This window comes from Elgaria multicarinata, chromosome 23 (assembly GCF_023053635.1).
Source record: "Elgaria multicarinata webbii isolate HBS135686 ecotype San Diego chromosome 23, rElgMul1.1.pri, whole genome shotgun sequence".
Taxonomy (NCBI): Eukaryota; Metazoa; Chordata; class Lepidosauria; order Squamata; family Anguidae; genus Elgaria; species Elgaria multicarinata.
In genome coordinates, this window is record NC_086193.1 from 991,936 (window position 1) to 1,016,246 (window position 24,311).

The 24,311-nt window shown below is 49.8% G+C and overlaps 2 protein-coding genes across 2 annotated transcripts; one reads left to right on the forward strand and one right to left on the reverse strand.

The window, feature by feature from the left end:
• Positions 1 to 269: 269 nt before the first annotated feature.
• LOC134413233 (excitatory amino acid transporter 5-like) lies at positions 270 to 16,390 on the reverse strand. The gene is made up of 11 exons (XM_063147367.1): positions 16,214 to 16,390; positions 14,829 to 14,908; positions 11,504 to 11,716; positions 9,861 to 9,903; positions 7,625 to 7,847; positions 6,096 to 6,195; positions 4,954 to 5,187; positions 3,305 to 3,499; positions 2,214 to 2,348; positions 520 to 619; positions 270 to 401 (listed from the first exon to the last, which is right to left on the reverse strand). Exons 1-11 carry the CDS (start codon positions 16,388 to 16,390, stop codon positions 270 to 272), a joined length of 1,632 nt encoding a protein of 543 aa, XP_063003437.1.
• Positions 16,391 to 18,818: 2,428 nt separating this feature from the next.
• Positions 18,819 to 23,123, forward strand: POLE4 (DNA polymerase epsilon 4, accessory subunit). The gene is made up of 4 exons (XM_063147295.1): positions 18,819 to 19,031; positions 20,628 to 20,712; positions 22,339 to 22,380; positions 22,875 to 23,123. The coding sequence occupies exons 1-4, from the start codon at positions 18,819 to 18,821 to the stop codon at positions 22,886 to 22,888; spliced, it is 354 nt and encodes a 117-aa protein (XP_063003365.1). The 3' UTR covers positions 22,889 to 23,123.
• Positions 23,124 to 24,311: the final 1,188 nt, after the last annotated feature.

Sequence of the window (24,311 nt, forward strand, 5' to 3'; positions counted from 1 at the left end):
AGGTGCTTCAGAAGGCTCCTTCTTTTAAGAACCGAGGCGTCGGCTTCCCGTCACGGCAGAGCAGCACGCGGTTGGCAAACGGGACCCCTTTCGTCCCCGCCAGAGGAGGCCGTCATTCTGCAGCGCCCCGCGCCGCTCCTGGCTTGTCTACAGAGCAAATCTCGCCATTGAATTTGTGCGCGACGAGGCTTTTGTGCGACAGGACGCTCGGAGGGCCAGCCCTCGTCTCTGCACCAGTTCTCTTCCCATGCGCGAAGAAGCCACGAGCGTCACACCTGACAGATGTTGTATTTTGTCCGTTCGGCTAAAACTTCTCCGATTATCTCCATCACGTGGTCTTTGGGCTGGGAGACGGAAGCCTCTGCTAAGGCCGGCATGGCTTTGTTGTTCTCGGGGTCTTCCTGAGGGTGAGGAGAAAAACAGGGGTTGAGATCCACGCGCTCCAAATCCTCACCCCCAGCTCAGCCAGCCATCCCTTGACTTCAGATTCAAACCCTCCGCAAGTGACTTCCGACATACCTCGGGCGGTTTGGGAGCAAAATCATTTTGACAGATGTGCGCTATGATTCCTGCGGCCAGCGCATCGCCCAGCACGTTGGTCATGGTGCGCAGCCGGTCCCTAGGGGAGGAGAGCGAAGAGGACAGTTAGAAGCCGCTTCAAGGCAGGGCGCTTCAGGTAAGGCCGGGGGAATGATCCACACCGCCCGTTCCGCGTCGCTCCGTTAACAGGACGAAGCGGAACTTCGTCTGCTCACATCTGAACGGACAAAGCTGCTCTCAGAGAATGCATCTGAGCAGGGATGGGTCACCTTCTGTGTTTCTGGAAACCAGGCCCTTCCTGGGCATATTCCATTGGCTCTTTTCCATTCAAGACCCTGTTTCCCATGGACCACTTACCAGTTCCCCTGGCCAACGAGACCACATCACGCCAGTCCTTTTCCAGCTTCTCAGGCAGCCGGTCCAGGTCCAGGCCCGAATCAAAGTGCTAGTGCTAACATTTAAAGCCCGAAATGGCTTGGGGCCAGGCTATCTGAAGAAACGCCTCCTCCCATATGTGCCTGTGGGTCATCCTCATCCAAAGGAGGTGAGGCAGGTGGCTACCAGGAGCAGGGCCTTCTCTGCTGTGGCACCCCGGCTGTGGAATGAGCTCCCCAGAGAGGTTCGCCTTGGTCTGATCCAACATAGCTCTTCTTAAGTTTAACATTCAAAGCCCTAAACGGCTTGGGGCCAGGCTATCTGAAGGAACGCCTCCTCCCGTATGTACCTGCCCGGACCCTAAGGTCATCCTCAGGGGTCCTTCTCCGCGAGCCCCTGCCAAAGGAGGTGAGGCAGGTGGCTACCAGGAGCAGGGCCTTCTCTGCTGTGGCACCTTGGCTGTGGAATGAGCTCCCCAGAGAGGTTCGCCTTGGTCTGATCCAGCATAGCTCTTCTTAAGTTTAACATTCAAAGCCCTAAACGGCTTGGGGCCAGGCTATCTGAAGGAACGCCTCCTCCCATATGTACCTGCCTGGACCCTAAGGTCATCCTCAGGGGTCCTTCTCCGTGAGCCCCTGCCAAAGGAATTGAGGCAGGTGACTACCAGGAGCAGGGCCTTCTCTGCAGTGGCACCCCGGCTATGTAGAAGTTCGCCTGGCACCTACACTATACTCTTTTAGAAGCCAGATGAAGACTGGCGTGTTTGTGAACCGCCCAGAGAGCCTTGGCTATTGAGAAGTATAGAAATGCAATGGACGGGCGAGCGGGGTGAGTGGGAGGGTGAGCGGACGGATGGGCGAGCAAAGGAGGGCGAGCGGGGGGGCATCATACATTGTGTGTGGGGGAATCGGGGGTACGGGAGAACGGGGAACCCTTTTTTTAAAAAAAACAAGGACTTACCTTTTCATTGGTGCACTCCTGCGCACATGGCCCTTTAAGGTTTTTTTGAAATGCAGGACGCGACGGGGCTTTCCTTTCCCCGTCGCGTCTTACGTGTAGAAAAGGGCGACGGCCCACGCTAGCTGTAGCGCGGCCTCGTTGCTTCTCCTCTCCGCATTAACTGGTAGGTCTAGCAAGGCCCTGAGTCTCTGCTCAGCCCTCCTTGGCTCATATCCAGACTCCACGACCCGCAGGGACTTTGGAAACTCCGGGACACCCAAATGTGGCGACAGGAATTGGTGCGTGTTGTGCGTGTGTGTGTGTGTGTGTGTATGTGTGTGTGTGTGTGTGCAACTCACAAGGCCCAGTCGATGGCAATGATCAGCGTGATGTCTTCTGTGGGCAGCCCGACAGAGGTTAACACGATTACCATCGTGACGAGGCCGGACTGAGGGATGCCAGCCGCTCCGATGCTTGCCGCCGTGGCCGTGATGCTGCGGAGAAGGAAGAGACCAGGACGCTGTTGCCACGGAGAAAGGACCGTCCCACCTATCACAGCATCACGTGGATGAATGTTAGAGCCTTCGGTCGTTTTTAGCATCCGTCTCAAGCTCTGGGGCCTGGTCCAACCGGGACCCACACTAAGCAGGTTCGAGGATACCAAAATGACTCAAGTCCACTTGGGTGGAGGAACGACAAGAGTTTATTGAGGGAAAGTGGGTGCAGGGTGAATAAAAGCAAAGCTTCCACCTCCTTCGCTCTCAGTCACCCTGGTTTCCAGGGAAGGAGTGACAGACGGATGTCGCCCGGGGCAGATTACCTGAGCAGGTGGGCACGCACTCCCCCTCTCAGGTGAGAACGGGCCCCAAGCCAATTCGCTTAGGGTTTAATAGAGCAAGTCTCACTATCTAGTTCAAGCTGGCAGAAGACCCACACACACACACACGCATCTCCCTCCACCCAGAAGGAGACAGTAAGGGCCTTAGTAGGAAAATGGGCTTCTCACAGTACAAAAAGAAGCATCTTTGATCAGCTAGGAAGGACACACTGTGTGCAAAGCGAGTCTGTTGGTAGTCAAAAGCCCTGGCCTTCATGGTAGCTGAATCATAGAATAGTAGAGTTGGAAGGGGCCTCTAAGGCCATCCAGTCCAACCCCCTGCTCAATGCAGGAATCCACCCTAACGCATCCCTGACAGATGCTTGTCCAGCTGCCTCTTGAAGGCCTCTAGTGTGGGAGAGCCCACAACCTCCCTAGGTCACTGGTTCCATTGTCGTACTGCTCTAACAGTCAGGAAGTTTTTCCTGATGTCTAGCTGGAATTTGGCTTCCTGTAACTTGAGCCCGTTCATCACAGCACAAATTCCTGAGTACGGTTCCAAGCAAATTCACACCTGACCGGCCACCGTTCCACTTCTGCTTCAGGCCAGGAAAGGAAAGAGAGGAGATTTACCTGATGGTTACGATTTGTCCCAAGTCCAGGTCGTACTCGTTGACTTGTGCGATGAATATGGCTGCCACAGCCTCGTACAGGGCCGTCCCGTCCATGTTGATGGTGGCACCCACTGGGAGGACAAACCGGGCGATCCGCCGGTCAATCCCGTTGTTCTCGAGGAGACACTTCAGGGTGATGGGCAGCGTGGCTGAGCTGCGAGAGAAAAGCCACACTCGTTATCGGAAGCGGAAGTTCTCACGGTGGTTACAAAGAAATGTGAGCCATAAAGAGTCATAGAATCATAGAGTTGGAAGGGTCCTAAAAGGCCATCCAGTCCAACCCCCTGCTCAATGCAGGAATCCACCCTAAAGCATCCCTGACAAGTGGTTGTCCAGCTGCCTCTAGTGTGGGAGAGCCCACAACCTCCCTAGGTAACTGGTTCCATTGTCGTACTGCTCTAACAGTCAGGACGTTTTTCCTGATGTCCAGCCGGAATCTGGCTTCCTTTAACTTGAGCCCGTTATTCCGTCTCCTGCACTCTGGGAGGATGGAGAAGAGATCCTGGCCCTCCTCTGTGTGACAACCTTTCCAGTCTTTGAAGAGTGCTCTCATGTCTCCCCTCAGTCTTCTCTTCTCCAGGCTAAACATGCCCAGTTCTTTCAGTCTCTCCTCATAGGGCTTTGATTCCAGGCCCCTGATCCTCCTTGTTGCCCTCCTCTGAACCCCCTCCAGCTTAGCACGTGACGCTATGTTCTGAGTCCAACCATGGGGTAGCTGTTAAATATTACTGAAGGAGGGTCCATGTGTGTGCCCAGCCGCCTTTCCACAAGGTGGCACATTTGCTACAGGAATAGGATCGATCCTACCCACTCTGGTCAGATCCGTCAGTGTCCCGATTGATTGCTCTTAAGGATGTCCAAACTCTGAAATTCTGGCTGCTTATTTTTAGTTCCTGGGGAAATTCCATTTCCCCCACCAGCTAGCTGTCCCGTTCTGGGATCCTTCAGGGTTCTTAGGGGGAAACTGGTAGTAAGTTCAAGGAGGGAAGGAGAATCAGGACCCTGGACAGCTCTGGCTGCAGATAACTTGGAAACTAGGACCCTGGATAGCTCTGGTCCTGGATAGCTCTAAATATAAGATGCTGGACAGCTCCAGCCCTGGACAACTCCAAAAATAGGACCCTGAGTAGCTCTGGCCCTGGGTAACATCAAATGTAAGAACCCTGCATAGCTTCTTTCCTACTAGGACAATAGGGGTGGGTGTTGCCACAACAGGTAAGCTGACAAGCCTTGGAGTATGGTCAGCTCCAACCTCTTGGAGGAACTGGCTGGACTCTTAATGGAGCCCTCACCTGATTCAGCAACGTGAGTCTTCTGCAAAGCTGGGGGGATGGCGATTCTACCAGTAACTCAGCCTTCGCGCCAGAGAATGACAGCAGGGCTGCGTCCTCTGGCCGTGAGGGCCCTGAATAAGGCACCAGCTGTCTAACCTCAGGGACTTAACCTGTGCCTTGTCTTCAGCAGAACCCTTTGCTGCACACTGGAAGACCCCAGAGATAGAGGTCACGACAGGATGGTGAGGGGAGCGTGGGACGTGTCGAGAGTTCGCGTGGGACACCGGCGGTGCCCTCCGTCGGGTTACGCGTCAGCATCGCCCGTCCACCCTACCTGGACGACGTCGCCAGAGCGATCAACAGGGCTTGCAGGATCCCCCGGATGAAGGAGAACGGGTTCTTCCTGGTGATGAGCACAAACAGCGCAGGCAAGAAAAAAAGGCCATGGATGGCTAAGCCGGTCACGACCGTCATGGCGTAGAGGCCCAGCTTCTTCCCGATCACGTAGGGGTCTTCCATCTCCAAGATCTTCCCGGCGATCAAGAAGACGATGCCGAAAGGGAAATACCTGCAAAAGGCAAGCCCAGGACAGAAGCAGCCGGCGATCAGGGGACGCCCGTTCTCACTACCTGGGAGTCTCGCGGTGGGGACAAAGGAGGGCTTGCGAGGGTGGGGAAATGGCCGGATTCCGACATCCGGCATGGAGGTGAAAAGTGTGTGGTGTTTGGCCGAGGCAGGGGAAGCCTGTATAAAGGAACAAGGCTAAGAATGGCTGTTCCGGTTCCCTGATCTCGGCCAAAGTTTGAAACGGAAAACTGAATAAGGACCTAAAATCAACCCGCCTCGGTGACCTAAGATACATTTTGGGCTCTTCGTGTACCGTATACATGACTGGGAATTCCCTGCGTCATTCAAAAGGGAGTAGAGCGATATGGAAGAGACAGGTGATGCTTAAGATGCCGGCGTAACCCAACACCTGTGTGACGTTGCGGAGGCCAAAGGCGCCGGACAGGGCTGTAAACTCCGTCTTTCTAACCAAGGCCCCATCTCCGCCTTCTTCCCTGGCATTTGTCCCCAGGATAGACTGGTTCTAGTATTTTGAGAGAGGGAGAAAAATGTCTCCCTCTCCACGTTCTCTACACCAGCCTTCCTCAACCTGGGGCGCTCCAGATGTGTTGGACTACAACTCCCAGAATGCCCCAGCCGCTGGCTGGGGCATTCTGGGAGTTGTAGTCCAACACATCTGGAGCGCCCCAGGTTGAGGAAGGCTGCTCTACACTCTACCATAATGTCATGGCCGCCTCCTCTTCCTCCTCCCCCTTTTTGGGTTCTTTGTCTGACACCAGTGAGCTGGGAAGGCTACAGCAGGTCAAATGCCTTCGAATATCACCTAGAAAGTGCCTCTGTGTTCTGCTTTGATGCAACAAGACACCCACCCACCCACAAGGTGTCTCATCAAAGCGGCACCGGACTAACCAGACGGCCATGGCGACGATCTTCATCACGGCCTCGTTCAGGCATTGGCAGACGTTCACCAGGGGAGCCCCGCGCTCGCCCATCTTCCCCAGAAGGAGGCCTGGAGTCGGAGACAGGGACCGGTTAGCGGATCAAGTCCCGCTCGGGTAATGATACACTGTTCGCCGTAATTACGACACAGCAAGGCTACAGCCGAGTGGGTGGTTTAAAAAAAAAAGGCTCCCAGAATGGCTTACAAAGATAAATAATATCACAATCCTCTCCCTCTGGTTTATAATCTAAAAGACACGACACAAAAGGAAAACAGTTTGGGAGGGAGGAGGAAAAAAGCAAAACTCAGGCACCATTTCTTAGTTTCGATATATTATCGGCGTTGTGATGTGTTTTTTTTATGTCATCAATGAATGGTGCGTATCAGCCTTCCCCAATGTGGTTGTATGGACTACAACTCCCATACTCCCCCCCTCCCCGGGAAGCTTTGCTGGTGCATGCATGTGTGTTATGTAGCAAAGTATGTTTATAGACCTTTTTATTCTCCCAACATTTTAACAATCTATAAATACATTTTAACATGGTGTTTTTAAATTTGTAATTTTGCATTGCTGCTGTTTTTATCTGGTTGAGCTTTTTTTATTGTATTTTATATTATGGTTTTATACTGTTGTTTTATATTATGAATGGTTCTAATTTTTGTGAACCGCCCAGAGAGCTCCGGCTATTGGGCGGTATAGAAATGTAATAAATAAAATAAAATAAATAATAAAATATAGAACTGTTGGTTTTGGAGGAACTGTGAAATGATTCTTTTAACATTTCTTAAGATAAAGATTAATAAATAAATACATGATCACCCAGAACATCACTTTCCATGTGGAGAAAAATGCTGTATCTCTAAATCCTTCTCCACCAAATCTATATGTATGGGAGTGGGTGCGGATACTCCCTGTGAAGCTTTGAGGCCTATAGAGGCAACGCAAAAAGACCAGGCCTTAGAGGCCCAGAGCTTTTCTAGAGGAGTCGCTTCATTTCTCCAGTTAAGATTAATTTCCCTGGTTAAATATCATTTCTCCAGGGAAGTTTCATTTCTTCAAGGCTGAAGCAGTAGTTTCTGTTTTGGAGGAAGAGGGTATAAAAGAGTGAGAGAAAGCCAGAGAGGAGAGAGCAGGGAAAGACGAGAGCATGAGGAAGAAGCAGCTGGAGAACCCTAAATGCAGCTAGGGTGAAAGAACTTGTGCTAAGCAGCTTTTATTTTCTTTCGATGCCTTTGTATCACTCAACTCTATTCACTATATACCTTCACTTGTAATTTAGTTGTTTTGATATTCTAGCAAACTGTTGTGTTCAGCCACAGGTATCTGGAGCGTCACTCACCCCACGTCTACAGCCTAAAACCCACGTTATCGGGAGGAGGAAGGCGAAAGACGGAAAGTGGGACCCGTAAGGAGGCAAGAGAGCCTTAAGGAATTGCTGAGAGGGGTCCAGGTTGTAGAAGGACCCCTGACACTCCCCATTGCAGGATCGTCACGTACCAATCGTGGCTGAGAAGATAACTATTCCCAGGACATTCATTTCATTATTGCTGCCAGGGAGGGTCCGGTACGTCATTTCCGGGGACGGTGTGATTTCAAGGAGCACCGGTCGCTGTATCTGTGGGTTTTCGGTGTCAGGCACGAAGTAGATGAAACTCAGAGATTTCCTTGGCATATTTGGAATCCCCGGGGACTTCACCACGGGGACGAGAACCGTTCGGTACTAGAAGCAAAGCAGAGGAGTTGCGACAGTTCACATCCGAAGCCAAGTTGCACAAACCCTCGGAAGTTCATTCATTCATTTAGTTAATGAAATAAGAGTATTTATATAGGCTGCATTTCTAGAACAAGCCCACACAAGGCGTTGAGCGAGAGGCAATACAAATTGAAATTCGCGAATGCAAGATTATATTAAAATATAATATTGTAATAATAATAAAAAAAGCACTGTGAGAACCGCTTTCGCCACAATTTAGCCTGAGCTGCTGTTTTGCATTCCTAACCTTTTATTTATTTATTTATTTATGGATTTTTATGCCGCCATTCAGCCAAAAAAGGCTCTCACGGCGGCTTACAAAAGTATTTCTTGGCAGTCCCTGCCCACAGGCTTACAATCTAAAAGACATGACACAAAAGGAAAGGGGATTGGGAGGGAGGAGGAGGAGGGGGAAAAGGAAAGCAAATTCAGGCACTACAATCTTAGTTGGAAAGTTCAGCAGTTACAGGTGACAGCAGGAGGGAGGGGGCTCTCAGCTGAAGCTGGACCCAGGCACGATGGAGAGGTGCCTGGCTGCTGCTTCCTCCCTCACTGGTGGCCTCTGCAGAGACAGTTGACAGCAGGAGGGAGGGGGCTCTGAGCTGGAGCTGGACCCAGGCACGATGGAGAGGTGCCTGGCTGCTGCTTCCTCCCTCTCTGGTGGCCTCTGCAGAGACAGTTGGTAGAATAGAAACCTTGGAAAATAGCTCCCATTTTTTTTAGTAGCAAGGAAATAAATGCCACAGGAGGGCACTCTGTGCACTGATCCATGGCTAGGAACTGTCTCCGAGGATGCTAAATTTCTTTTTCCTCTCTTATTGCAGCCATTCAGCGTAACAACCAACAGTGACTTCTAACTTGTACTTTTCTTCTCCTCCTTTTTAATTACATTTCCACACACCTACCGTGAACATCAAAAAAACACCGCACTAAAACTAACAAAGGCTAAAACGTTCATTTCAAACTAGCAGAGATTAAAACGTAACCAGCAACAGCCACGGAAGGATTTTTAAAAGTTTCACAGAGATGGAACAACTTTTAAGACACAAAACGGGGCAGCAAGGCTATACAACCATTGAAAAAGCCTGCGATAAGAAAAGGGCATTGCCTGCTGACGAAAGGACGTGACCACATTAGGCACCAGGCACATCTCTCGGGAGAGAGCGCTCTGAATCATGAGCGTTGTATCAAAGGCCTCAGAATTCGTTATGCTCCTTTACTACACGTTAGGTGTAAGTTAGCTTTTCCATCAGCGCAAGCTTCCGTACACAACTGTACCATTACTCTAAAGCAGCCTTCCTCAACCTGGGGCGCTCCCGATGTGTTGGACTGCATCTCCCAGAATGCCCCAACTTGTCGTTCTCTAAAGAAGGGTTCTAGATTATTGTGGAGTCCAGTTCTGGGCTTCACAATTCAAGAAGGACGCAGACAAGCTGGAGCGTGTTCAGAGGAGGGCAACGAGGGTGATCAGGGGTCTGGAAACAAAGCCCTATGAAGAGAGACTGAAAGAACTGGGCAGGTTTAGCCTGGAGAAGAGAAGATTGAGGGGAGACATGAGAGCACTCTTCAAATACTTAAAAGGTTGTCACACAGAGGAGGGCCAGGATCTCTTCTCGATCCTACCAGAGTGCAGGACACGGAATAACGGGCTGAAGTTAAAGGAAGCCAGATTCCGGCTGGACATCAGGAAAAACTTCCTGACTGTTAGAGCAGTACGACAATGGAACCCATGACCTAGGGAGGTGGTGAGCTCTCCCACACTAGAGGCCTTCAAGAGGCAGCTGGACAAGCATCTGTCAGGGATGCTTTAGGGTGGATTCCTACATTGAGCAGGGGGTTGGACTCGATGGCCTTGTAGGCCCCTTCCAACTCTGCTATTCTATGATTCTAAAAGAGGAGAGAAACGCATCTTCTGACTGGACAACCTGGCTTGACACCTCACAAGCCCACCTGGGGAGAAGGTCCCTATCACGTGCTTACCTGCTGGAATGATGCCTCGATGAGATTGGAAGGAAACATATTTCTGCAGGAGACAAAACGAAACAGAATTGAGAAAGGCTGCACAGAGGCTTTAAAAAACCGATTAAGAACATTTATATTGTTTATTTGTTTGGCTAAAATCCTACATGAGGCTTTAAACCCATTAATTTACTGAGGCTTCTGCATCCAGATTCTTTGTGGGATTAAATTGGCTCCTTTACACATGTTTTTGGGTGTGTGTGTTTTTCTGAGCCGGTTTTTTCTCTATATGTTCCATACACAACCACTAGGTGGCACTGTGGTAGAGCGGAATTGCAGAAATACACAAGGGTTTCATGCCGCCGTTCATGGATATACCAGATTTTCCTTGTTAGAAAAAAACCCACAACACTAAAATAAGTTGCAAAGCATAGAGAGACCCTGGAGGATGACAACGTCATGTAAAGCACCAGCAAACTACTGTGAGTGAGAAATCCCGAGTGCACAATAAAAGCCTCGAGAAGTAAGGCTCCTATACACCGCTCTATATCAAAGAGGATTCCCAAGCGGTGAACAATCAAAGAAGAATCAAAATATACAAAATCAAAATATTTACAATCAGATTATAACAATAAAACAGTGGTTGGTTAATCAAGGAAGGCTTGTTTAAATAAAAATGTCAAAACTTAGCATTTCCTGTATCTGTGTCCATGAGGGGTCGGTGGGACATGCAACCCCCACCCCCCGTTTGCCTACAACTCCCATCAACCATAGCAAGGACAGCCAATGGTGAGTAATGTATTTGCCTTCTCCCTTTCCTGGTGGAACAGGATTTTTTGGGTATCTAATAAACAGGGCTGCAGGAAGGCCCTGCCCTGTGCAAAGGGATGGCGGAGAGAGAATTTACCTGATTCCATTCTCCAGGGATGACCAGTTTCCAGGTCATAAACCGGGACAAAATACAGGCTCACATAAGAACTACACCCAGGGCCTATTTGAGAGAATTAAAATCCTTGTCTGTGTAACTCTGATCATAGAATCATAGTAGAATTGGAAGGTGCCTCTAAGGCCATCCAGTCCAACCCCCCTGCTCAGTGCAGGAATCCACCTTCTAGCATCCCTGACAGACGGCTGTCCATCTGCCTCTTGAAGGCCTCTAGTGTGGGAGAGCCCACAACCTCCCTAGGTAACTGATTCCATTGTCGTACTGCTCTAACAGTCAGGAAGTTTTTCCTGATGTCCAGCTGGAATCTGGCTTCCTTGAGCCCGTTATTCCGTGTCCTGCACTCTGGGAGGATCGAGAAGAGATCCTGGCCCTCCTCTGTGTGACAACCTTTCAAGTCTTTGAAGAGTGCTATCATGTCTCCCCTCCATCTTCTCTTCTCCAGGCTAAACCTGCCCAGTTCTTTCAGTCTCTCCTCATAGGGCTTTGTTTCCAGACCCCTGATCAACCTGGTTGCCCTCCTCTGAACACGCTCCAGCTTGTCTGCGTCCTTCTTGAAGTGCCCAGAACTGGACGCTGATGGCACTGTGTAAATAATTTGATAATTCGTAATGACAAACCCCTTATGATTTAAATGCTAAAATTGCACCATAAAACTCCCAGGGGGTATGTAAACAGCTTCCCTCGGGCCTGAATAAAAGCAGGGTAGGAGCGCGGGTACCTGATGAGGTCCAGCAGGGCATCGGCGGAGCTGAGCACCACTTTGCTGACCGTGTATTCTTCCTTCTGGGCAGCCGCCCCGGGGTGGATAATGATGACTAAGACGATTCCAGTCGTCACGGCCAAGAAGGTCGTCCAGAGGTAATAGGTGATGGTGATGACCCCCATTTTCCCACAGACTTTGGAGTCCATGGTGGCCAAACCAGACATCAAGCTGAAGGGAGGGAGGGAGAGAGAGGCAGAGGACATGGTGATGGTAACTACGTTGGACAGAGCCCAATACTGCCTCTTCCATGGCATTGATTGTCAGCCAAACCTACTTGGGTCATCAGCAAAGGAAGGTTAAGAACATCAGAAGAGTCCTGATGCTGGATCAGACCAAGGGTCCATCTAGTCCAGCACTCTGTTCGCACAGTGGCCAACCAGCCTTCGGCCAGGGATGAACAAGCAGGACATGGTGCAACAGCACCCTCCCACCCATGTTCCCCAGCAACTGGGGCACACAGGCTTACTACCTGGAATACTGGAGATCGCACACAACCATCAGAGCTGGTAGCCATTGACAGCCTTCTCCTTCAGGAGTTTATCCAACCCCCTTTTAAAGCCATCCAAATGGGTGGCCATCGCTACGTCTTGTGGTAATGAGTTCCATAGTTTGAAGAAGTGTTTGAAGAAGTTTGAAGAAGTTTGAAGAAGTCTGCGCTGTGTGAAGAAGTCCTTCCTTTTATTTGTCCTGGATCTCCTACCCATCAGCTTCATGGGATAATGACCCCTTTGGGGTTCTAGTATGATGGAAGAGGGAGAAAAATTTCTCCCTCTCCACATTCTCCGCACCATACATGATTTTGCACACCTCTATCCTGTCTCCCCTCCGCCTCCTTTTCTCTAAGCTAAACAATCCCAGATGTCGTAACCTTCCCTTGTAGGGGAGACGCTCCAGCCCCTTCATCATTTTACTTGCCCTTTTCTGCACATTTTCCAGCTCCATAATATCCTTTTTTAGGTGTGGTGACCAGAACTGTACAAAGTATTCTAAGTCTGGTCGCACCATCGATTTGTATAAGGGCAGTACAATACTGGCCGTTTTATTCTCAATTCCTTTTCTTACAATGCCTAACAGGGAGTTTGCCTTCTTTACAGTGGCCGCACGCCAGGCTGAGATTGTCATGGATCTGTCCACCACAACCCCAAGATCTCTTTCTTGTTCGGGGCGTCTTTTTTGCCCCCCACCCAAAAAATCATCTAGAGCCAGTATTGGCTCTCCCAGATGAAGCTGTCCAAATTTCGGGCCTTTTCTGTAGTGACGGGCTGTCTCTGGAGCACCCATCTTGTGAAAGGTTCTTTAGCCAATTCTCTTGGGAGCCTTTAGGGATTGACCGCGACTTTCCTCTCCTGCAGAAACCAGGTTCTTGGCTTTTATGCCGCTTTGATCTGCCAGCATTCAATGGCCCCCTGCGATTTCGGAGGCGCGGTCCTCGGTTGTTTTTCGAAACAACGATTTCGTAACGACTCCGGCAAGACAGGGGCTTTCAAACCCAACTTCCTGCCATGATCTCCAAACGGCGGCCAGAACCACCTGTGCTGCTAAAATCGGGCCGCGTCCGGGCCGAGAAGGCGGCTTTGGCAGCTCAGGTGGGTGACGCATGATCCCGGCCGTGTCAGGTAATCCGCGGCCCGTTCGCGAGATCTAAGCTCCAGCCGCACATTCTGCACCACGAGGTTGATCTCGTTAAGGGGAAACTGACAGGGCGACGAATTAAAGCCAGCGGAGAGAGATGCCACACTTTGGACGCTGCTGTGCACCACTAAAGCCATGTTGGTGAGGAAGGAACTGATCTTTAACTTTTGTAAACAGCCCAGAGAGCTTCAGCTCTGGGGCGGTATAGAAATGTAATAAAACATCATTTCCATCTTCCTCATCATCCTCATCAGTCTGTCTTCGTTTTTGTTGGTCAGGTGCTGTTCAGTGCTCAGCCCTCGTAGGAATAGCTCAGCTACTTATTCGCTACCAGGCCAGGTTTAAGGCTTTAGTACTTGAATCATACAGTCATAGAATAGTAGAATGGGAAGGGGCCTCTAAGGCCATCTAGTCCAACCCCCTGCTCAATGCAGGAATCCACCCTAAAGCATCCCTGACAGAAGGTTGTCCAGCTGCCTCTTGAAGGCCTCTAGGGTGGGAGAGCCCACAACCTCCCTAGATAACGGGTTCCGTTGTCGTACTGCTCTAACAGCCAGGAAGTTTTTCCTGAGGTCCAGCCGGAATCTGGCTTCCTTTAACTTGAGCCCGTTATTCCGTGTCCTGCACTCTGGGAGGATCGAGAAGAGATCCTGGCCCTCCTCTGTGTGACAACCTTTCAAGTATTTGAAGCATCATAGGGCCTGTTCAGACAACACACTAAGCCATGGTTAGACCATGGCTAACCCCTTTGCAGCAACGTGTTTAAACCGTGGTTATGTAGCCACCATGGTTAGGACACAGTATTTTCCCAGTATTGATTTTACCATCCTAGTCTTTTAACTCTGCCTGTTTTAAATCTGCATTTTAGATCTCTGCATGCTTTTATTCTGGTTGTACTTTTATATTGTGGTTCAAGTTTTAAACTTAAGTTGTACTTTATGGTTTTAATTTGGGGAAACTGCCCACAGATTGGCCTATTGGGTGGTACAGAAATGCAGTGAATAAAATCAATGAATAAATAAATAAACTTGATTCGCCTTTCCCAGACAGAAAGAACACCTATAAGAACTTTGAAGTGAAAAAAAAAAGTGCCTCTGCTTTTCTCCCCCCCCCCCCCACCCTCCATGTGTTGGACTACAGCAACCATCACTCCCCACCCAGCAGGGCCAAGGCTGGCTAGAGACAATGGGTGTTGCAGTCCAACACATCTGAAACAGGCCCAGTGAGCAAAGGCCGGTTCATGTGACACTCAGAATAACGCTGTCTCTGATCACTAAGACGGCGTTTACCCAGGCGCCCCGAAAGAGAGAGAGATCTCTCTCTCTCTAAAACTTTACTTTGCGCGAGTATAATTGCCCTTGTGCCAAAAGAAAAGGAGCGTGCAGGGAACAGAGGTTCAAAAGTTTCCTTCCCCGGAGGCCTGGCTGGCGTGCCCTTTCTTGCAATACACGGAGGAAGAAAGAAAACAGCTCTTGCTTAATTTTGTACGTATTGAAAGCGGCAATTATACAGGTCTCTCTGGCCCTGTGGACCCGGGGAGGGCGGATCGAACTGACGAAAACTCTTCCCTGCCAGCTGCACCTGAGCTGGCTGGTGGCCACGTTGCCCTCTCCACCTGCCCCCTTTCCCAACAGCCCCCCGGGCTCACCTGGAGGTAATCAACGGCAAAATGAGCATCTTTAACATCCTCATCAGAAGTTCTCCGGGGAAAGAGAAGTATTGCTTCTCCTGGGGGGAAACGAGAGAGAAAGCAAACAGGTCAAGCCACAAAGGCTCGTGTCATTACCGCTGCGCAGCTGGTAGCCAAGGCGTTGTGTGCGAGAGCCACGGGGGAATTCGCCCTGAAGTTTCGCTCTCAAACTTGTCAGGATTTCACAGCGTTGGTGTGCTTGCCGTCGCTTCTGAGCCAGGCAGTCCAGGTGCAGCAAATGCCCCAGACTTTGACATCACTGCTAGGCCCTGCAGCTGATGAGGGTCGTAGGGCTTTGACAAGTGCCAAAAAATGCTCCCCATAAGGTGACCCTATGACAGCCTTCCTCAACCTGGGGCGCTCCAGATGTGTTGGACTACAACTCCCAGAATGCCCCAGCTGGGGCATTCTGGGAGATGCAGTCCAACACATCTGGAGCGCCCCAGGTTGAGGAAGGCTGCCCTATGAGAAGGAGGACAGGGCTCCTGTATCATTAACAGCTGTATTGAAAAGGGAATTTCAGCAGGTGTCCTTTGTATATATGAAGAACTTGGTGCAGAGCTACGAATAAGCTCTCCCTGGCCCCGAACGACGACGGCTAGGAAGCAGGCCTTTTTAAGTTTTCACGGGGAAGTTTTCGAGGAAGCTTGCGCCCCGACGGTTTCCCGATTCGTGAAATTGAAGACGGCATGCAGTGCAGCGGGGACATTATTGCAGGCTGTTCGGAGGGGGGAGATTTTGAGCACGCACATGGCTGACGGGAGACTCGGAGGGGCCTCCGTTCCTGGGAGGCCTCTGGTTTTGCCGTGGTTAAGTAACCGGCTTAGCTTTGCGCTCCCAGCTGTGACGCCAAGGCCCCTAATTGAAATGACATCTCCAAAGAAGACACGAGGCCATGCTGACACTCCGCTAGCCGTACGAACAGTTGGGCGTCACGGCGGGACACCTGGCCGCCCTGACGTGGACACAGAAGGGCAGGGGATTTTTAAAGCAAATTTCCCAACGGCACAAATGCCCTGTCTCACACACACACACACACACACACACACCGCCCAAGCCAAACACATTATTTCCCTTTCACACACAAAAACAACACACAAAAGACACACTCTCTCTCTCTCTCTCTCTAGGCCTAACACCCCACTGCTAAGTTTATTATCTCCAGGCAGCGCAGACTAGCATGCCTGCAGCACTGAAATCCAAAATGAAGCACATCTCCCAAGCATGTGCAGAACGCCTTCTCTTGGCCACTGGTCAGGCCATTTCCGTGCCAAGTGGTGCTTTAGAAACGTGCCCCCAGCTGCTGCCTTGCGCTTTGGAGGGCTGTTCTACCTGTCTCTTACCAGATCGGACAGCTCCAACGCCCTCAGCAGGAACCCTACGAGGCAGCCGGACATCACGGAGAGCATGGAGAGGGTCAAGAGGCCGTTCTTGCGCCAGAAGGCCCTGATCACCTTCCAGGTGGCCGCGAAGCTGACGGAGAACGGGCTCAGGAGAGCTTTCTTCATCCGCTCCCACATGGCGCCTTTCAGGCTCTTGACAAGACGGGTCGCGAAGCGGAGAGCGCAGCAGCGAGGCTGGGATCCCGGAGTCCGTGGGGCGTCATTGGGGGGCCTTTAGTCCCAGGGGTGTCATAGCTCCTTGATGGATGAGGCAGGAGAGGAACAGACTCACTCCTCCGCTCCTCAATAATCTCCGCGGAGGATCACGCCAGGGCGCGCCCGCTATCTGAGCCCCTTTCAGCTTAATGGAAAGTGACAGGTCCGGCGACGCATTAATCCGAGCCTAACTTTGGAAAAGGCAAGACGGCAGTCATCTTACCTCTGACGCGGCAAAACCCAACAACTCGGGCCGAAGCTAGACCTAAGGTTTATCCCAGGATTGTCCGGGGGTCAAACCTGTTCATCTAAGTGCCACACAGGGCGTCCAGCGCTCAGGCAGGGACGAACCCGGGATGATCCTGGGATAAACCTTACGTCTAGCTACGGCCTGGGCCTTCACATGGCTTTATAAAGATTGACCGGCTTGTATCAACACAAACCAGCCCTGGGATCTAGTGGCGGCAAGACATATTCAAGCGTTCTGTACATGCTCAGAGGCAACCTTCACGTTTTCTGGGGTGGACTCTAAAAATGGTTTCCAGAGATGAGAGCATGTGAGCCCTTATTATGAATTATTATTATTATTTATTATATTTCTATACCACCCAATAGCCGAACCTCTCTTTGCGGTTTGCATAAGACTTAAACAATGAAACGCAACATACGAAAGTAAAAACCACAAAAACGTACATTTATCTAAAAACGATTATAAACAACTTTAAGCTTGTCATATATTGCTAATTGCCTTTCCTCCTATTATTCAGTCCTAAACAAATAGAAAGCAGAATGGCATTTGGATCAAAGTGCACATTCACAGATGTGTGGAATTAACCTGTGGCTACACATCTGTGAAAGAGTTGCACTCTGTGGACGCCCAGAGATAATCTTGTTTTGTTTTTTATTATTAATTCCTACACTCCAGGGCTGACTTTGTCCAAATCAAAGCTCTATTGAAGAAGCCAGGGAGGCAAGCCTGTCTGAGAGCCAGCGTGGTGTAGTGGTTAGAGCAGCCTTCCTCAACCTGGGGCGCTCCAGATGTGTTGGACTGCAATTCCCAGAATGCCCCAGCCAGCTGCTGGCTGGGGCATTCTGGGAGATGCAGTCCAACACATCTGGAGCGCCCTAGCTTGAGGAAGGCTGGGTTAGAGTGTTAGACTGGGACCTCAGAGGTCCTCACGCGATTTGGAAGCTATACTTCTATTAATTGATGTCTGAGTAGATGTTATATGGTTTCATTGTGAAACGTGTTTATTCCAGGAGGAATTAACAATAATCCCAGATTATCTGCTGTGCTTTTAAGTACTTCAGTGTGTTACGGTGGCCTCCAGATGTGTTGGGGCTACTACAAAACCCAGCATTTCTGAGCATTGGCTATGCTGCCTGGGGCCGATGGGAATTGAGGTGGAAAACCTCCGGAAGGCACCTGGTTAGAAAGGCTGCTATAGTTTGTTCTCAAGACAGCGTTGTGGCTGTTTTTAGTTTCCTATGTAAGCCTACTGTGAGTATAACGGAAGAGCCAGGTAATCCAATTGTTTTCTAAAATAAATGTGTTGCTATTAGTTACGCCCCACGTAGAAAATGAATAACAAATCAAAATAATAGAATATACCAGTTTCTGCCGGGTTCTAGTCCCGACTCGGCCATGGAAACCCACTGGGTGATTCTGGGCAAGTCACAGACTCTCAGGCCAGCCTACCTCACAGGGTTGTTGTTGTGAGGATAGAAATGGAGCAGAGAAGGAGGATTATGTACGCCGCCTTGGGTTCCTTAGAGGGGGAAAAGGTGGGATATAAATGCAATAAATAAATTAAAAAAATTACTTTATTGCAAATATCCCCTTTTTGGCTTCATTTTCTGAACTGGCTGATGAAGAGTTCTGTCAAACTCAAAAGCCTGCACATTGTTTTGGCTGGAGCTAATGTGCTATATAAAATAATAATAATAATAATAATAATAATAATAATAATAATAATAATGCAGCTACCCTAAAAGAGTTTGGAATAATTGCATGTTCCCAATTAAGGATTGTTAGCAATAACAACAAAAACGTTGATAAGATTTCTAGCAATTATAATAATGCTAATCATATGGGCTGGAGGCTGCTGGGAGTTGTAGTCCAACAGGCCTGTAAAGCCCTTGATAGACGTGGATGGAGTTAAATCCATTGCAGGCATCAAGGAAAAGGCAGGAGGCGTCTAAGGCAGGCTAAACTCCAACTCCCAGCATGCCTCAGCCGGACAAGGCGGAAGAGGCGTGGCATCCCAACGCTTGAGGGCGGGACATTGAGCCTTTATTGAGCCTTGATTGGGCCGCCGCTGGCGGCGCAGGCGCACTACGGCGGGCCAAGATGGCGGCGCCAACGGCCCCGGCTGAAGCGAACGTTGCGGCGGCATCGCCGCCCGGGGAGGAACCCGAGCCAGCGGCGCCGCCGACCGTGCCCCCTGCGCCCGTGCCCCGGCCGGCGCGACTGCCGCTGTCCCGGGTGAAGTCGCTGGTCAAGGCCGACCCTGACGTCAGCTTGGCCAGCCAGGAGGCCGTCTTCGTCATCGCGCGCGCTGCGGTGAGCCACTGAGTCTGCGCGGGGGGAGGAGGCGGGGCCGCGCGGGCAGCCTGGCCAATCAGGGACGCGAGGGCGGGAGGCGGAGCTCTCGCTGCCAATCAGGAGGCCGCAATTTCAAATTCGAGGCGGGTAGGGGCGTGGCCGCTCCAGTTACCCGGCCAATCAGTTTGGCGCGTTGCTGACGGGCAGGTGGGCGGGGCTGAGGCAGGCTCCTTTTGCCGCCGCCGCCACTAGGAGGCGCTCGTCGGAAGTCCTGCGCGATATTAACAATATTATTATTAGGAATATAATTAATCAGCAATATTATTTTGTTGTTAGTAGCAGTAATTGTTATGGATAGCAACACTTAATTGGAAACATGTAATTATTCCAAAAATTATGCTCTTAGGGCAGGTGATACTTTTATTAGGCCAATGCAAAATAGTGTGCAAGCTTTTGGGTTCAACAGAACTCTTCATCAGTCAATGAAGCCGGATGGTATATTTTGCAATAAAGGAAAGTTGACCTGTAGCCATGATTAGGATGACTAGGAGCAGCAGCAACAGTATTTAATTACAAAGAAAGTACCCAAAATTCCATCGTGGTATAATCTCATTATGAGGCCAATGCAAAATAGTGTGCAAGCTTTTGGGTTCAACAGAACTCTTCATCAGTCAATGAAGCCGGAAGGTGTATTTTGCAATAAAGGAAAGTTGACCTGTAGCCATGATTAGGATGACTAGGAGCAGCAGCAACAGTATTTAATTAAAAACAAAGTACCCAAAATTCCATCGTGGTATAATCTCATTATGAGGCCAATGCAAAATAGTGTGCAAGCTTTTGGGTTCAACAGAACTCTTCATCAGTCAATGAAGCCGGAAGGTATATTTTGCAATAAAGGAAAGTTGACCTGTAGCCATGATTAGGATGACTAGGAGCATCAGCAACAGTATTTAATTAAAAACAAAGTACCCAAAATTCCACCGTGGCATAATCTCTTTATTAGGCCAATGCAAAATAGTGTGCAAGCTTTTGAGTGCAACCAGAACTCTTCATCAGACAAGGGGGTAAATGAAGCGAAAAGGTATATTTGCAATTTTATTTATTTAATTAATTACATTTATATACCGCCCCATAGCCGAAGCTCTCTGGGCGGTTTACAAAAGTTAAAAACAACGGCCGATAAAACAGATATACAAAATTTAAAACCACTAAAAGTATACAATATCTATTTAAAACAACTATTCTCTGCAATAAGAGGCTCAGAGTGTGGTAATGAGGGACAGGGCCTTTTCAGTGGTGGCCCCCAGACTGTGGAACGATCTCCCTGACGAGGCTCGCCTGGCACCAACGCTGCTGTCTTTCCGGCGCCAGGTTAAGACTTTCCTCTTTGCCCAGGCATATGGCGGCACATCTTAATCACCCACATATTTAGTTTTTTTTAATGGTTTTTAATGTTTTATGTGTGTATGATCTGTGTTTTAGAGTTTAAAATTTTGTATACTTGTTTTTATCTCAATTTTAGAATTTCTGTAAATCGCACCTTTTCGATCGCTGTTTTCTCCCACTCCGTCTGTCATTCCTCCATCCCTCCTTTCATCCTTCTGTCCCCGACAGGAGCTGTTTGTAGAGACCATTGCCAAAGATGCCTTCGTCTACGCCCATCAAGGGAAAAGGAAGACGCTGCAGAGAAAGGACCTGGGTACGGACACGGTTCTCCTCCATCTTCCTTGTAACGCTGCTTCTGAACAAGCAAATGACGCAGCCCGGCTGGGTGGCAGCGGGCAACTTGGTAAAATTTAGTACAGGGTGGATTTCCAGGCTCCTGCAACTCCCATCGATCCCGTGGTGACGGATGGGACTTGTAGGCCAAGGCATGTGGAGGGCTGCCCGCTGCCCGGTCACCCTTTGCAGCTCCTGCTAATGCTGAAGGTGACTTCACCTTCTGCTAGCCAGCGTCTCTTCATCCGTCTTGTCCACCCACTCCCTTACCTGCTGTGCGGCATACCTGGAGACCTGCTCCCCTCTGCAGGGGAATGATGACAAGGGTGCAGTGCATGGGTTATGTGGAGGATAACAGTCTGTCCCCGCTAAGTGAATAAAGTGGCCCTTACTTAGAATCATAGTAGAGTTGGAAGGAGCCTCTGAGGCCATCGAGTCCAACCCCCTGCTCAATGCAGGAATCCACCTCAAAGCATCCCTGACAGACGGCTGTCCAGCTGCCTCTTGAAGGCCTCTAGTGAGCCCACAACCTCCCTAAGCAATTGCTTCCATGTCGTACTGCTCTAACAGTCAGGAAGTTTTTCCTGATGTCCCGCCGGAATCTGGCTTCTTGTCACTTGAACCCATGATTCCGTGTCCTGCACTCTGGGAGGATCGAGAAGAGATCCTGGCCCTCCTCTGTGTGACAACCTTTTAAGTATTTGAAGAGTGCTCTCAGGTCTCCCCTCAATCTTCTCTTCCCCAGGCTAAACCTGCCCAGTTCTTTCAGTCTCTCTTCATAGGACTTTGTTTCCAGACCCCTGATCATCCTGGTTGCCCTCCTCTGAACCCCCTCCAGCTTATCTGCCTCCTTGAAGTGTGGAGCCCAGAACCGGACGCAATACTCTAGATGAGGCCTAACCAGTTCCGAATGGAGGGGAACCAGTACCTCATGCGATTTGGAAGCTATCCTATAAATGCAGCCCAAAATGGCATATGCTTTGTTTGCAACCCCATCACACTGTTGGCTCATATTCAATATAAACCATTTATTTATGTATCTACGGAAATTCTTAGGGTGCATGAAAAAAGTCTGGCTAGGGAATGCTGGGAGTTCTAGGATTTTTTTCCCTTTCTAAACCTGCCTAGAATTGTGCCCTTAGTCGCCTTTCTCTTAAAAAATGACCCAAGGCGACTTAGAACACACTTCTGCTTGATTTATCCACAAGCAGTCTAGGCTATCGATGGCTTCTAGTCCTGATGTCTCCATGCTGCCTCCTGTATCAGAGGCAACTTTACCTATGTACCCTAGTTGCTGGGGAACATGGGTGGGCGGATGCCGTAATTGCTCTCACGTCTGGCTTTCTCATTGGGGCGTCTAGTTGGCCCCAGTGAGAACTAGACAGGCTTTGGCTTGATCCAGCACGGCTCTCCTTACGTTTTTACACAGCAAAAAAGTTTGCGGGTTTTATTTACAAGGCTGGCGAATTCTTCTCCAACTACCGTGGAACCCTGAGGTCACTTTTAACGCTCCTGGAAATTCGGATTTCTTTGATTCCCGCCCCAGTACTACTTCTAATTGCATTTATCTTTCCTTTATTTTGGGGGATTGGTGTCCTTACTGCAGACAACGCCATCGAAGCGATCGACGAGTTTGCATTTCTGGAAGGTGAGATTCCAGTCTTCGTCTTTGCCTTGGTTGAGACAATAAACTGTTCTTCCAGATGGTTGAACTCCAGATCAGTAAAAACTTAAGATGGAGATTTGACGTAAAAGTGCAGAACATGTTTTATATGTTGGATTTTAATGGTTGTAAACTACTACAGCAAGTTGACTTTGTCCGTAAAGCAAAGAAATAAGAAATTAGTGGGTTGGACTAAGATCTTCCTTCCTGATACATCTCATCATAATTTGCCAAAGTTTCTTTCCCCCCCCCACCCCATAGGTTAGGAACATTCAGAAATGGCATCTCCCACTTGCAGTCTGAAGTGGTACAGTCCTCGCTCAGACTCTACCACTTCATTCTGCGCTTTCCGTGCCGAACGTAAACCCATCAAAACGCCAGTTGGTTGATTCCAAAACCGCTCGGGTTTGTTCGTGGCCCTCCTCTCTTGCCATGGTCTCAGAAGTTTGCTTTCTTTGTGGGCTGGGGGGGTCATCTAGGTACTCTGGACTGAACCGAGCGAAGAGGAATTCCTGGAAGGAACGGGACTCACGAGCCTTTCAGCCCAAGCCAGAGGCGTGGAAGGAGATTCTGCCGTGGACGTGAAGCGAGTCGCTCTGCCCTGCTGCGTTTGAAACAGCCTCTGGACTTGGGGGCCGCCCCCATTCTGTTCTGTATATAACACAGCCATAGTGCTTTGTATAAAGTCTGCATATTGGTCGTTCTTTAAATACACACACTGTTTTCCCCCCATGTCTGTTTTGCAATACTAATGTTGTTCTGTGGCATCTTATTGACATTTATTTATTGCATTTTTATACCGCCCAATAGCCGGAGCTCCCTGGCCGCTTCACAAAAATTAAAACCATTCAAAGTATAAAACAAACAGTATAAAAACATGATATAAAATACAATATAAAAACACAACTTGGGTTGCCCTAAAACACGGGCAGGGAGTCCCAGGCGCCCAGGGTCCTGCCATTTTCCCCAGCCACCAATCAATGGATGATTTCCCAGCCTTTGTTCGGTTCCCCCCCACCTCCTCCATCCCAAAAGGTTGAGATGCGTCCTCTAACGCTCTATTGCTGGCGGTAAGAGCTGTCAGCTACAATATATGCTGGTATTTTTGGCACTCTGCCTTTTGTCTTTGGCTGTGCCCACCTCTGGAATGCCGGGAGCGAAATGGGGTGCGGTCCTGAAAGAGGTGCATGGGGAATTCACACACATTTTGCACTACTGGTGATCGTCTCACTCTTGGAGGATCATCATAAAATAGTAGAGTTGGAAAGGGCCTCTAAGGCCATCCAGTCCAACCCCCTGCTCAATGCAGGAATCCACCCTAAAGCATCCCTGACAGACGGTTGTCCAGCTGCCTCTTAGAGGCCTCTAGGGTGGGAGAGCCCACCACCTCCCTAGGTCATTGGTTCCATTGTTGTACTGCTCTAACCGTCAGGACATTTTTCCTGATGTCCAGCTGGAATCTGGCTTCCAGTAACTTGAGCCCGTTATTCCGTGTCCTGCACTCTGGGAGAATCGAGAAGAGATCCTGGCCCTCCTCTGTGTGACGACCTTTTAAGTATTTGAAGAGTGCTATCATGTCTCCCCTCCGTCTTCTCTTCTCCAGGCTAAACCTGCCCAGTTCTTTCAGTCTCTCCTCATAGGGCTTTGTTTCCAGACCCCTGATCATCCTGGTTGCCCTCCTCTGAACACGCTCCAGCTTGTCTGCGTCCTTCTTGAAGTGTGCTGCCCAACTTTGCCTGTCTATAACCTCACGCCCCCTGGGTCCTCCTCTCTCACCTGCCCCATCATTGCCAGGTGACTGCAAATAATCTTTACTGGTCATTTTTGCTCATGCAAAAAAAGCTGCCCTCCACAACTTTTGGCCAGAGTTCTCAGCCGGTGGGGGAAACGGATTGTCTGGTTATGGTCTTCCGGAA

Bases quoted from the DNA above. Each gene is read 5' to 3' on its own strand.
- POLE4 (XM_063147295.1), top strand. From the start codon at position 18,819: ATGGCGGCGCCAACGGCCCCGGCTGAAGCGAACGTTGCGGCGGCATCG. The intron at 19,032-20,627 runs GTGAGCCACTGA...TGTCCCCGACAG, and splicing joins TCGTCATCGCGCGCGCTGCG to GAGCTGTTTGTAGAGACCAT. The intron at 20,713-22,338 runs GTACGGACACGG...TCCTTACTGCAG, and splicing joins GCTGCAGAGAAAGGACCTGG to ACAACGCCATCGAAGCGATC.
- LOC134413233 (XM_063147367.1), bottom strand. From the start codon at position 16,390: ATGTGGGAGCGGATGAAGAAAGCTCTCCTGAGCCCGTTCTCCGTCAGC. The intron at 3,500-4,953 runs GTAGGGTGGACG...TTTCTCTCGCAG, and splicing joins GCTCTGGCGACGTCGTCCAG to CTCAGCCACGCTGCCCATCA. The intron at 620-2,213 runs GTGAGTTGCACA...CTCCTCCCCTAG, and splicing joins ATTGCCATCGACTGGGCCTT to GGACCGGCTGCGCACCATGA.